This window comes from Camponotus floridanus, unplaced genomic scaffold (genome assembly GCF_003227725.1).
Source record: "Camponotus floridanus strain SB8 unplaced genomic scaffold, Cflo_v7.5 scaffold3, whole genome shotgun sequence".
Taxonomy (NCBI): domain Eukaryota; kingdom Metazoa; phylum Arthropoda; class Insecta; order Hymenoptera; family Formicidae; genus Camponotus; species Camponotus floridanus.
The window spans coordinates 987,815-1,002,669 of record NW_020229436.1 but is presented as its reverse complement, the minus strand read 5'-3'; the positions used below and the strand labels follow the sequence as shown (position 1 = coordinate 1,002,669).

At 39.5% G+C, this 14,855-nt stretch overlaps 1 protein-coding gene across 1 annotated transcript in view; it reads left to right on the top strand.

The window, feature by feature from the left end:
* The first annotated feature begins 12,213 nt into the window (after nt 1-12,213).
* Nucleotides 12,214-14,855, top strand: part of LOC105257679 (T-box transcription factor TBX20) — a 56,060-nt gene continuing 53,418 nt past the window's right edge. The window contains exon 1 of the mRNA XM_011268468.3: nt 12,214-12,943. Coding sequence (XP_011266770.2) covers nt 12,760-12,943 — 184 coding nt within the window. The 5' untranslated portion in view covers nt 12,214-12,759. The remainder of the gene's footprint in view (nt 12,944-14,855) is intronic.

Here is a 14,855-nt window from a genome sequence, read left to right as displayed (position 1 = left end):
TCTTCTAAAGAGATTTCTTAATACACAGAGAAAAATATTTCTTTGGATTTAATAAATTTTGTTGAAGTCAAATAAATTTAATTATTGGTCTAAAAGTTTTTTTCCGCCTAATTTCAAATAATCTTTTAATATTCTGAATCCCAACCAGGAATCCAGATTAAATAAATTATTTTAAATTCAGCTTGAAATTAAACTGATAAACAGAGATGTTAAAGAGGATCATATACACACAAAGAACCTAGAGAGAGCAGCGTCCTCTCTTTCGCACCACTGCTAAGGGAAAAAAATATACTTTAGATCTTTATATTAATACAAGTCCTTTATATACATTTCATGATAAATATTGAATACGAGAAAAATTAAGAGTGATGTCGCGTAGCAGCAAATGAAGAAACATGTCGCGCACACGAAAATCGAGTTATAATGTAAAAGTCGCAAATTAAGAATATATTCTTATTCATTAAAAATATATTCTTAAGAATATTTATTAAGAGGATTTATAAAAAAAGTATACATAATATAAAGTATACATTTCAAGAATACAATTTTTTAGATGTATTTTTATACTTTGTGTCTTCAAAATCCGAGATTCAGGGGTTTTTTATGAATTTTCAGATCTTTACTACTATAAGATTTCTAATTTATCGATTTTAATTAATTTTCTATTTGTACTCTATCAATCTGAGAAGTACACTTTCTTAGATTTTTAGTCTGATGATTTAAATGAAACAATCGACGAGATAAATTTAAAAAATTCTTAATTCAAAACATCTAAAGTCTAACTTTTACTAAAACTTTTACTAAACTACTCTAACTTTTACTAAAACTTTTACTAAAAAGAATTATAAATCAATGAAAAGTGTCATCCCAGAGACACTATTATTAACGCGAAAGGATCTGGCGATGATCTCCGCTCGTCGTTTCTCTTTTACGCACTGAAACAACGCCAAGCTAATTGCAACCCCTTCGCGCAGGGAGATCCATTAGCGATAAATTGATCGACGCGCGGCAATAATAGACACGCGTGAACGTTAAATCCTCGTGAAGTTCAGGATCGAAGCTTTCAGAAGCGCGCTGGAAGCTGGGGGAAAAAGGACAGCTTTCAGGATCGCATCCGCGCATCGTTTCGTCTCCGGGGGACGACTTGGAACGGCAGGAGAGGGGGACGATTTGCACACTCGGTTGACATCGAGATCCAGCGACGTGTCTAATTGGAGCCACTTTAACCGCGAGGGCGGGTAGGGTGGGATAAGCCATCCACCACCGTTGGGAGATCACCCTCCAGGCTTATAACCGCCAGGGAGATCTTCCGCGAGCCTCTACCCTCGGTGGTTACACATACACAAAGTGTCCTCTCTCCCCTGCAACATCGCTGGCCGCTTCCCCGAGTTGTGTATCCTACAGCGAATCCAGCGTAAATAATGCCGATTATCCCCCCGGCAATTGTTTTATCGACCGGACTGTCCCGTTCGAGGAGAAATCTACGGGGAAAATGGAAGGCAGGGTTGAGGAGGCTTCGTTGCCGCTTCTTTCCCCTCGAATGAGCCGTGGCACAGATTTACGAGTGACTCTAAACGGGGGCCAGCGAGGATTCGTAAAGTAAATTTCGCTTGTTTTCTCGTTGATCCGAAAAAACTCGGAGAAAAGTAGGAAATCGAAAATGTGGTAACTTCGTTCGAGGGCGGAAACATTCAAAAGAGATCTTTCGAGGGATGCGCGAATGTTTTAACTTGATTATGAAACAAGTGGAGGAAAAGTGAAAAAACACACAATCGATGAGCACTTCTGAAACTTGGCACTCATTGTTTAATGCATGTTTATGTAGAATCGACACGGAGCTGCTTTTAAATTGGCAATAAATAAAATTATTATTACACAAGTTTTTTAAGAAAATTTCATGTATCATTTTAGATAGCAAATTATTTATTTTCGTTACTTTCTTCAATAATTTCCTTATTTTTCTTTATATTGCACAATAAGATAAAAGTAATTTTTTTCTGGCATGATTAAATTAATAAAAATGAAGAAGAGAAAGATAAAAAGAGAAAAAAGGGAGTTTTTTCTCGTCTTTCTTCTGATGAAAAAGTGTCTCCTTTCGCAACATCATTTTGCTATATTTTTACGTCCAGTCAAAATGTCGCATGTAACGATCGTATTATTAATTTTCGAGATTCTTCGGTTTTAATAGCTCCAGTCCAATCGAGGCTGGAGATCGCTTGATGGAACTCGTCGAGCCTCGCATGCTTTTTGCCTCCCGCTAATTATGAAATTACCCAAGAACGTTCCGCACTACCGAGCTCTTCGCTCGTTCTTCTTTTCCATCTTCTGGAGCGATATTTGAGCGCGAATTATGCTTGGCATCTTCTCTTCATCCTCCTCATTATTTCTGTCCTTGTCCTTCTCTTCTTGCTGTCCTGCGACCGACCTCATCCTTCGTGACCTTTCTCTCCTCGTCGTTGTGGCGTCAAGAAACTTATCCGGTTAATGGCCCAGCCTTGTTCCGTAACATTTGTGACATTTACAGGCTATTTTGGGTACCGCCCGACGGGTTATGCTAATTGATTTGCAATTTAAGTCGTAAATAAATCGCAACGAAAATAAATAATTGAATAATCAACTGACAATATACAATATATCTTAATGAAAATTTTACAAAATCTTATTTAAGAGTAGTAAACATGTTAAATTTTAAAACGTACCATCAAACACTACATCAAAATTAATATTTTGAACAGTAGTCAAAACTTTTACTTCATAAAATATAAATTTAATATATTATTTGTTAATGAATTACATATATTGTGAATATATTATTTTTAGTTCTCAGAAGTAAATCAAATATTGAAAGAAAGTTGTTTCAGAACTCAAAATATTTCAAAACAACTTTGTAATTTGCTAATTTATAACTTATATTTTACATATTTTACACACATTTTATGTATACATGATATACTACTAGTTTATATTTTATTCTAATTTCTACTAATTTTCTCTCTCTCTCTCTCTCTCTCTCTCTCTCTCTCTCTCTCTCAATTTGATAATTACGCAACCGTAGGATATGTTCCTTGCCTCGATAAGCAGCCATAACGATGCCACAATAATTACAGCCCAGTAGAGCAACGGGCAGCGAGGTATCGCGCGTAAAAAGAGAACGGCCGCTTATAAAAAGCAGATTGAGCGGCTGAAGGAAAATGACCGGAGGAAAAGTCGTTCGCGTCGACCTACGCTCTCCTTCGTTCCCTTGCCTCTCCCTCCAGACCTTAACGACTAAATAAGTCCCCTCAATTAAAAAACTAATTTCGATTAGAGTCCCCAGGCGGCCATTTGGCATCGTGTAACTACATCCCGCAGAATAGCAAAGGCGAAGGGTTGGGAAGGGATGAAAGTCGCTGAGCGCGATATACCCAGAACGACGAAGGGAGGAAAATGATCGGCACTACATTTTTTTATGCCGCTACTTCTATCCATCATTGTTGCGTATCATTCGTCGTGGTAGCGCACATTAGTAGCATATTTTTAACGGTAGGATTTAATTTGACATCCTGGGGAATATTTTTTTACTGATATATTATTTAGGCGAGATGAAAAATAAATACAGTAGGATTTTATTCACTTTTAGAACATTTTTTTGTTTGATATTTGGTATAGAAAGTATAAAATACAAAATATCTCTTACAAGAAAACAAAACATTAAATATAGATAAAAGTTCCTGCGAAACTAGTATCACTTTTATGATAAGATAATTAATATTTTTATAATAGTTATTGTTAAATTTTAGTTAAATTTTTTTTATCGAGTAAAGAAGTGTTATATAATCGTATTGATCAATTATCAAAGTAAATATCGCAGCGATCGGATAGTAGTTGTTATTTAGACAATATCTTAGGAAAAAATCTAATCTATATATTTCTGTTCAATTGCTTTTCGGAAAAAATAATTTTGACTTAAGAACTTAATCCCTAAACGCGAAACAATATTTCACGACTTTCCCCGTGGTTTCTCTTTGTATCGCGTTCCCCTCAAGAGTACTTTACGCAGAATTTTCTTCAGAACTTATAAGCACGCTCTTATTTATGTTCGTATTAGTATTTATGTTAGGTGCGCACCTACGGCACCCCGCTGCTCTCAGGCGTAGACGCTTCAGCCACTATTTGTTATTCTAATGTCGCATTATATATTTGTTTGGGCGTGGGCGGGTGAAACCCGAAGTGTGAAACACGTTGTACAACCAATCCTCCTGGAATTCCATCCTCCCGTGAGGCTCACCCACATGACCGTGGAGCTTTGTGCCCATTGAAAAGATTTCCGTCGATTCGGTGGTATATCTATTCGTTCAGCGCGTGTTTCGCTTTTTTTTCTCTCTTTCTATCCTTTCATTCAATGAAGAAACGGATTTATCTTTGCTTCTATCGTTCTCCGAATTATAACGCGTTTATAATTTATTTTTTTAATTCAAAATGTGTGTATTTCGATGGAAAATGTTTTCAAGCATGTGTATATCCTCAGATGTAAATTCTTTTTAATATTATCCACTTCTTTTTTCAGATTCCATGCGTAAATTAACATTTTAATTTATTATTTTTTAGTTAATATTTCTATATGCAAAGTATTATGAGAGCCAACGTATATTTCAAAATATACTATTGTATTTTTATCGTAATTTTTTATATTATATTATTTCTTTTTTTCCCCAGTAAATTGATTTATTACATTAATAAGATTTTGCTATTGTCTTTTTTCATCGTTTGTAACTATTTCAACATGTTATTTCTTCGCTCGACGATTATAAAACAGCTCTCGCGCCATCGTTGATTCTCATTAGTCCGCCCATTGGGAGAAACTCCGTGAAAATGGGCCAATCTACCACAATATAAGATTGTATCTTTGGCTCGCTCATAAATATACGTGCCACGTGCAAAATTCAGCGTCGCGATATTTTTGAAATCATCGTCAATTTTTGCCAATTCGCTGTTAATTACTCGACGTCGATGATAATAGCTACGGTATCGTTCTAACGTTGTCATAAAAATTTGATTCGGCCTTATTGCGTTCTTTGCAGCAATTACTTTCTAGAAGCGAGAGATGTGATAAGAATATCTTTTGGGTAAAAATATTTTCCACATATTGAGGATCTTATATCTCGTATCTTAATTGAACGCCGATTTCTTTTTTAATGTTATCGTTTTTATTACTTTTACTACTATTTTAGATTACACGTTAATGCCATTTGTAAATTAAGCTAATGTTATTTAACGTATACAATCTTTTTAGCGTGTATTCTATTGGCACGGATTACCGAGACTATCGATAAGAGAATTATGCAGTCGGCCGATAAAAGACAATCGAATTAATGAAGCAATTAATTGCGTTATCTTCTCGAAATTCCCATTACTCGTATACGTTTGCCCTATGTTTACATGCGCGCGTGTGTTATGTGGGTAGACACATACGAGCGTGACTCGCGGTGCGCAAGGACATTAGCGCTCATCGTGTGCGGACTTAGATAAGCATCGTGCGACGTTTAGTACCACAGCGATCGCCGTGGCAGGTAGATGATTCCGAACAGGCCCAAGGCGATATACCTACCGTGTCGCGTTTATGTACCAGCGACACAACAGCAGGTAGGTGCGCTATAATGTACGACGCGGTCCACCGCAAATTTAAGCAGGTATTTAAACCCTCCTTAAGTCCGCTGACTCCGTAAAGGCTGCATTTCCGAATTCCAAGGGAGAAGAAGGAAAGTCCCAAAGTCGTACTGAGGAAAAAAAGTTGACAACTCGACTAAATTGTTTTTTTAATTGAAAATTTAAATATTTAAGTCAAATAGATATCATGTTAGATTTAATATATATTATTTAATTATAATATATTATATAATATTATTATTTTATTATTATTAAATTTATTATTATTAAATTTATCATTATTATTATTTTATTATTATTAAATTATTTATTTTATTATTATTATTTTTATTATTATTAAATTAAAAAAATAATAATTTCGAGTTAATAACTTTTTTTCTTACTACATAAAATATTTATATATTCGGCTCGAAATATTATATATAATCTAAAAAACGTGCTGCTTTTTCTAGATTTTCGTTGAATATCGATGTTCGATCGTCGAGTCTCATTGATTCACGATACGTCATGTCGGAAGGGATTCTCTCGGATGCTTCAGGATCGATTCCATCTTCACACGTGGCGAACCTTTCACCTACCTAGGCCGAGTTATGGGCGTACACCCCGATGGTTTCCATCTCCGTATGAGTATATCTGTATCGTTTTCGTACCGGCGTCAATGCGAACGAATGCACACAGTGCCACCATTCCGATATGATTATGGTTGCGGCTATACGAAAGCGAGCGTGCTGCGCCCCGCCATGGGTTATTCATGGGATATATAGCCCGGTTCCTACACGTGTTCACTTACGCCTTTTCTGCTCCATTCCTCTCTATCTTTTTGTCCCTTTCTTCCTTCCCCGCTCCGCCGTTCCGAAAGGTTTACTTTCTCCTTCTTCGTACTTTCGTTTCTCTTCTCGTTCGCTTCTCTTGAACGCGCAACCATTTTTCCGCCCACACAGTACGATCTGCGAAGAAAGAGCAGTCGAGAAGCACGTATTTTATGCGTGCAGTTATCGGCTCTTTCGCTATCAGAGAACGTTTCCTCGCGATATACCCCATAAAAAATAGAAATTGCTAGTGAAAAAAAGAATATATTCGAGTAGTTTCTTCTGTAAAAATTTCATCCGCTTGATTGACGCAATATGTATCTTTTCGACTCGACTTTAAAATCAAACTTGAGACGACAATGAAAATTTGCATAATTAATCTAAACTAGAGATGCTAATTAATTAGCATTTATATAAAAATTTAATTTTTATATTTTTATTAAAAGAAATTGTCGTCTTGCTGTTAATAATACTCCTTTTAAGAGACTTTTTAAGATTAAAACAACTTCAAGTTTTTCTTTTCTAAAGCCCATGATTTTCTCACGGGAGACGTATTCTCCAAGAAATATGTACACGAGTTCTCATTTTACATCAGCGTTATGTTTTACTTTCTGTAGGCCCTGAAAAGGGCTGGCGCCGCGACACTCTTGAGCAGAATTGAGTCCTCGATCTCTTGGCGGCTCTCGAGTCGTCGGAAGCCCGTGTCTTTCCACGAGTCGTCGATGTTGTCCCTTTACTATCCTCCCCGCTTCCACCCTCGTCTCTTTCTCTCTTTCCGTCTCTCCTAACTAAAGTACTCGGTGTCTTTCCCCGACATCGTCTCCTCGTTATCGCCGCCACGAACGGCAATTTCGTCGTTATTATTAGGCCTGCTAGAGGCTGAGCGGGGGTGGAAAGGAACCGTGTGTTTACCCTCTCCAGAAACCACTCCAGAACAGCCGAGAAGCTCGTGCCATGAGAGCTCGGAGTTTGTAACTCTGCTTGACTGGTTTTTGACGAGCGGTCCTTTTCAGAGGAGAGGTTTCAAAGCGCATAGATAGATGAAATCACAAAAACGACTATTAAAATAATGTCTCTCTATTGTTTAGCATATAGACAGTGAGCTTCAATCTTAATTCTAACAATTATTTTTTAGATACGAGGAAAAGAGAATCTTGTCTAATTTTTTTTCTCATTGATAATAATTCGATATTAATTATACGATTGATAGTCATTTTATATTATTAACATTCTTGGTCATCAAATTTAGCGACATAACTAATATACAGAGTTACAATCATCTATCTTAAATTTTATGCATTTTATGTGCTTCGAGATAACACTTGTGAATTAAATAACATGTCAGAGACCTAACACGTCGCGTAACACGCCGATCATTTGGCCACGGCGCCAATCATACGCAAGAACCCGCGATAGAATCAGTCTCGCTGGTGTCGGTATACTCGGCCTCGGAATCGCCACCGAAGGCGAACCCGATCGTTCCGCGTGGGTGGCCTTCCACCTCCTCCTTCCGACGCCGATGCCCTTCCACCAGCATGGACTGTGCGGTGGCGTGGTATGGTGGTGTGTGTTCGCGCAGGCCTCTCTTCTCCTCGGATGATGAATGACCCTCGCGTACCCCCCTCTCTTATGGTTCGCACCCTGTCGTGGCCCTACCGGCTCTCCGCATCTACCTTCGACCAACGCGTTCGTCCGCCCTCTTCTCTCCTCTCCTCTCCTCTTGTCACTCCACTCCACCTTGATATTTCCTTCCCCTCCCGCATTTCCCTCATCTTCCCTTCTCCTCCCCATCATCGAGCAGTCTCGCAACGCGGCGGGTTTCGTTCGCTTCCTCTCCTTCCGCCAGCTCGCTCGTTTTATTTCTCGTTTATTTTTCCCACCCGCGAACCGTCGAGATGCAATTTGCATCCGAGCTGCTGCTGCTGTTGCCGCCGTCCCAGCCGGTTGCCGCGAGCAACAATCGGCGTAGAAGCTTGCGACTCACCGGGCAAAATTGTTATCAGCGGGAAGAAAATTTTATTAATTTCGATCGAGACCGCAAACAATCGATCTTTTATTATAAGCATGAAGAAAATAGGTAACGACGCGTTCGCCGACAAATGGTCATTACTACAATTATAAATTCGCTATAGTGATTTAAATCCATATTTACTACAGATGCATTGGGATTAATAATGAGTTAACTTATTCCTATCGCGATGGCATCCCCGTTTACAGGTACACATAATAATGTCAGTCGAATTTCGAAATACGTTCACGCAGGTTCCCCGATCGATATTCACACCCCGAAAAGCATCATCCCGAGTCCACATTGCGGCTACGCAGTCATAATACTCGTTTAACAGCGCGCCTTAAGTAGGACCCACATGACTTTTAAACGCACGCACGCAGTCGAGTGGATACAGTCGTAGTCCGTTAAATGGCAAACTTTACAGCGAATGACGACTGTGAAAGGCGACGGTGACACGTCCCGGCGGTCGTCTTAAAAAACACCGAGGGTAGTCGTCCCGCAGCGGGAGGCAGGAAACGGGGAAGGGGGGAATTGTTCCGGTGAACCGGCTCGTTCCTGCGGTTCACGAAAGACGACTCGACGACTCGCGCGCGAGCTAACTCCTCTTTCCAGCTACCTGAAGGCGATCCGAGACACGAGGGGGGGGGGGGAGAGGGAAAGACGCGGAGAGCGACGACCATCCGGGCTTCATATTTTATATTTTAGGGGGCCCTTTATGTGCTCGACTACGGGAGCACCCAGCGTGTCGAATAGAATTCGGAAGGCCGGGTTACATACGATAGGTATTTTGACATGCCCGAGAAATTAGTATAATAAAGGGGGCTAGGTAAAGAGCGCCCCTGCGAGTGCCTAAACACACGCCGTAAATCTCCCTCTCTCTCTCCCCCCTCCCCCTCTATTCGACGGTACTCTTGCCGAGACATTCGCGCACGTACACGCGTCTCAAAATTGTCTCGTCGAGATCCACTTTGTGGCCTTTGATCGATCGAGATGCACCTCTCTTTCTCTCTCTCTCTCTCTCTTTCGCCGATTTTAACGGTCCCTGTTGCGTCTTTGAATGCTTTCCTCGGTGGTTTTACTACCGCTCGCCGTATAACGTCTATTCACCTTTTCGTTCTTCCGTTCACCATCTCGCCGTTCGCTTTTGACGATAATGCTCGCGGAATTCGATTGCGTTTTACCGCTCTTCGTTTTACCGCGGCGAATATCCGCGATACGTGTCCTGAGTGAAAATTCGCCGCTATAGATATCATCCACCGCGGCGGAGACATGAACTTCTGGAATGCTGATGAGATGCGGCAGAATGTCGACAATGTAGTTAGTAACATGATTATCAATCTAGTAACAAGAAATGCTATTTTTTTTTATAAAAGTACATTTATGAAGGACATTGTAACTGGACCTAGTCCATCTAACAATTTGTTTCTAATAGTTATCTTCGCATTGTGTCGGATGTTAGTCCCAATGGATTACTCCAAAATCATCATTGCACCTTCCTCTCGTGCCCATCCTCTCTCCTCCCCAAATTCCATCAGCTTGAATAGCTTCACTCTGCTTAATCGCCTTATGCACTGAGAAAAATCGTTTGATTGTACCAACATATATGATTGAAGGCATTTTAATTAAATCAAACAAGAATTTCTAGTTATCATGATAAGACTTGATTTTGTATGACTAGAACTTTAATAGATTTTACTATAAGAATCTGGTTAATATTTTCTGGTTGAATCTATAAAATATCTTGTTACATCACCACTCTTAATTTAACTTATATTCAATATTCGCCATGAAATGTATATAAAGAACTAGTATTAACATTAAATCCAAGGTATATTTTTTTTCTCTTACGAGCAGTAGTGCCAGAAAGAGGACGCTAGCTCTCTGATTGTGTGTTTGAGTTGCATCCTCTTCTTGGATCACTGTTTTATCAGTTTAATTTCTAACAAACTGAATTTAAAATAATTTATTCAATAATTTGAATTCAATTTATCCAATCTTGTTGGAATTCAAAATATTAAACAGACTTTTGAAATTAGATGGAAAAAAATTTTAGACGACGTGCTAGTGAGTTTAATATTAACAAGAAAATTTGGTAAATTTAACAGAAAGAAATTAATCAGAATCATCTGGTAATTCCTACAAGAATTCTGGTTCGTCCATTTTTCAGTGAACAGACATAGTGGTTGAATCTACCAGAATTCTAATTAATGCAGCCAGATTTTTTCTCAGTGTGAGGTTACTAAATTATTAATATAAATGTTACTATGATAAATATGTAGAAGAATTTTAGGTAAAGCGTCTTAAAATCTCTACCGTTTAAAAAAAAATCTATAAGATAAACCTATTAAAAAAAAAGAGATTCTAGAATGTGTACATGTCTACTTTCGAGAGAACAGAGACTTTTTCCTCTTTGCATATAATTCCGTAAACGATATATCGCTCATAGAAATTTATTATAATACAAGCGACAAGTATGTATAACCACTTGCGGTAAGAATGGTTAAATAGGAGAGTGAGTAGGTTTATATAGTGGAAGCAAAGAGACAAGTCATAACTTCTAGAAGATGGAAATCGCGATGAAGGGACTATCAATCATGTCGCAAGTGATGGAAAGGTTGACGTAATCCTGGTGTAACGACGGAGCACGTGAGTCAGCGTCAAACGGAAACTCTACACGGAAGAGATACGCGTATATAGTTCAGCTTTAACACTCTTCCCCGAGATACAATCTCTTGCGCGCGTAAATTGCAGTGTATAACTGGCATAAACGGATTCTACACTGTCGACGATTGTTACCTTGCAACAGTCGTCGATAGCGAATTCTCATGATTATTCCCGGCACAAGCGACCCCTCGTTCATCCCTTCGCTTCTCCAAACGGCTCGCGAAAGCTCTTAGCCACGTATTACGTGCCGGTGCATCTCGCCGAAGTCTTAAATAAATTCTCCGCGCCTTCTCCGGGAAGACCAAGCGGCGTAGAGCGCAATCTCTCGTTGTCAGACGATGTTGCTTGCGGTTCGTCTTCCACAATCTCTCAATTCTCATGTTCGATCGAATAACTTGTCCAACTCGCAACAATTGAAACCCTAATCATTCGTCTGGTCCTCTCCTTACATGAGACAAATTGTTCGATCGGAGAACATTTACACAGAAGCCAAGAGCCCATAGAAGCGTATCATCCTCTTAATCGATAGACGAATCATACGTATGATTCCCGTTACAGAGCTCGTTGCAGTTCCATCCTACGCCACTGCCGAGGGTACACACGGGTAGATACGTAGGAGAAACGCCGGCCATCCGGCGCGAGAGGTCGATCGATCTCTCTTTCGTCGTTTGTGCGCGGCCACCGTGTCGCTGCCACGCCACTTCGCGATACCCACGTAGACGTCGAGATAGACTCGGTGGTGGGGACCAACGTGGTGGTGTCAGTTTACGATGGTGGTGTGGCGGCGACGGATGTGGCTGGTTCTCGGGGTGTGGCGTGCGATGCGAGGGTCCTTTCCGCACGCGCCGCCTTCGCCTCATGGACGTTTGCGCGCTCACGCACCTCACCTCTCCGGTGCGTCACGTGACCCGCCGTCGTGGCGGGGACACAAAGGGAGACAGAGGCCCGGAGTCGGCTCCTCGAGCGGCGGCGCGAGACTCCGCCTAGACAGCCGGTCGATACTGCGCGCGCAAACGTCGCCTCTCGTCGTAAGCCGCATCACGCTGCGCTACTACCGCTGCGCCCTGCGCGGCGCAGAGTAGTGGGGCAGTCGGTGCGCGTGGGAGGAAGGACGACGGTCCAGTGAAGTCCGGGAAGTCGAGGAGCGCAGACGCGTCGTGCGCCGCGTCGTTCTCGTTAATCCAATAACAGTAATAATCAGCGGCAATCGACAGACGTTGGCGTCGTTTGACAATCAGCTGTGATAGTGACAGATCGGTGGGAAGCGCTAACCGCGGTAACGGACGTAATTACGCGTTCGCGGCTGCCTGTGAAAAATCCCGGAGGTGGTGACGGCCTCCTCTCTCACAGGTTGAATCATCATGTTGACACGAACGAACGCCTGATGATAGAAAGAGGGCGAGGTGGTGAGGAGAGGACAAGCGGAAGGGACTAGAGTGCCAACGGAGGCTTGGTATGCCTCGTCGCGAGTGAGGGTGATTTTTGCTCGACTTTTTCTTGAAGAGGAGAGAGAGGGTGGACAATTTCGAGACGGTGAGGTAAACCGCGGCGAGGACGCAGAGATCGTTCGAGAGCGAGAAGGGACTAAACGCGTAACGTATAAGAGTGTCGTCGGGTGCGCGAGGAGGGATGCCTACGAAGGGGGAGAGGGGAAAAGCGACGGACTTCAGCATCGCGGCCATCATGGCGCCCGGGGGTCCGTCCTTCGCGCAATACCACCTGCAGGGCATCGGCAACGCTGCTGCCACCGCTGACACCAACCTAGAATGCCCGACTGGCAAGGGATTCGTGGCTGATTCGACGCTGGACCATCGTGAGTACATTTATACGAATATAAAGTGTCTTCTTTTTTTTCGAAAATCGCGCTCTCGTAATTTTTAACGCGAGTGTCTCCGAACGATTATACCTGTCAAACGTTTACGTATCATTCATAGGAAGCAAACACGGCATTGTAGATACACGTGAAAAATTGGACATACATATACACATGACAGTGTATTGTTTCTCACATTTATATCACATAAAAAGATAGTAACACTAATAATCGTTATCTGGATAAATATGAAAAATGGCGGGTAAAAGCAACAATTTTTTAAAATTCAAAAGTATGTAATAATTATTTCAGAATAACTTGTATATTTTATCGATAATAATTATCTAGCAACAATAACAGATTTTGACACTCTAAAGTCTTTAGATACATGTGATTTTGAAAGTTTGCAATGCAAGTCCTAAGTACGCATCTATTTTAATGAAAAATCCGTTTCTATTAAATAACATTAATTTTATGACTTTGACACAAGTTTAGTCAAATAGTAAAATAAAAGAGTTGACCAATAAAAAGTTAATTATATCAGTGTTGAAGAGATATTTTCTAGTGTCATTTCATCAGAAATTGAAGTGGATCTTTGTTAATAGTCGGTATATTTTGTAAATATTTATGTTTTGGCTTTTAGATTTCGAAAATATAGTCATTGAAAATTGAAATCAATTAATTTTTTTTCTACGCTTTGAAACATTTCAAGTGATATTTATATTTTGACATTTAACGTGCGAGGTAAATAAAAGCATTGCGACAATGGAAAGTGTGAGAAGAAAATTATTACAAATGCAAAATGGATGCAGAAAGAAATAAAATTGAGATATAGAAATGTCAAATGTTGAAAGATAAACGCGATCATGACTTGTTTCATGTATCGCTGCCAGCAGTGATGATTGAAAACAATAGAAGGCATTTTACACCATTGTTGTTAAAATAATATAATCATATCTGATAATAAGTCTTAATTCCGTACGACCTGAAAAACAAGAATCGTGCTTTAAAAAATTCATTGATCTTCAATTCTTTATTTAACCACCTTCAACTCTTCTTTATAATAAGATAGTATTGTCTCTCATCTGTGTTTAATAGATTATACTTTAAAAACTTTAATAATAATTTTATGAAAATCAAAATATCTTTCACTTTTCGCTTGGAAGTGTAAATATTTATTATCGTTAAAATCAGAGATTTGAGATCTCCAAGATACCGGTCATTTCTCGAATAACAAAGATAAAATAGGAGAAAGTCTCGTTTCTGGAGCTCGCTACTGGAGATTTTCACTCGCATCAGAATGTTATCGCTCATGCATCTATCTAATAAATAATTTTACACTGTAGAAAATTAATTTCTCATACTACATCAACTATCGAAATAATTCGTTTTGTGTTAACACAATAATAAAAAATATCACGCAGCGTCTTGTACATATCACAAACTTTTATACATTTTTCCCTGATGTGTAAATATATTATTTTTTTGTGTAAATTATGACAGCCCCAATGTTAAAGAACTATTTATTGTTAATGTTTGAAACGTTTATCTCGAGATCCGAGATATGAGCCAATGAATGTTTTGTAATAACTAAACCAGTGAAAATTATTAACACAAATCAAAACATTCATAAAATTTTCTTCTCGATTCTTTAAAAAAAAATTTATTTGTCAAAAGCTTTTATTGTATACCTTTACACGTCTCTTAATTTTAATTTTTTAATTCTAATTATTATTTATACTTTAATATTTTGAGAAATGACAAGTATATCTCGTTGTATGTCATCCCAAGGAAAAAATTTAATTTAAGTGAATCAAATTATCTTGCGGTTGTTAGCACCGCAATAAAAGCCTGTTCAGGTTACAAAAGGTTAAATTACGAGATCATCTTAGGGGTAACTTAGTTTACGACT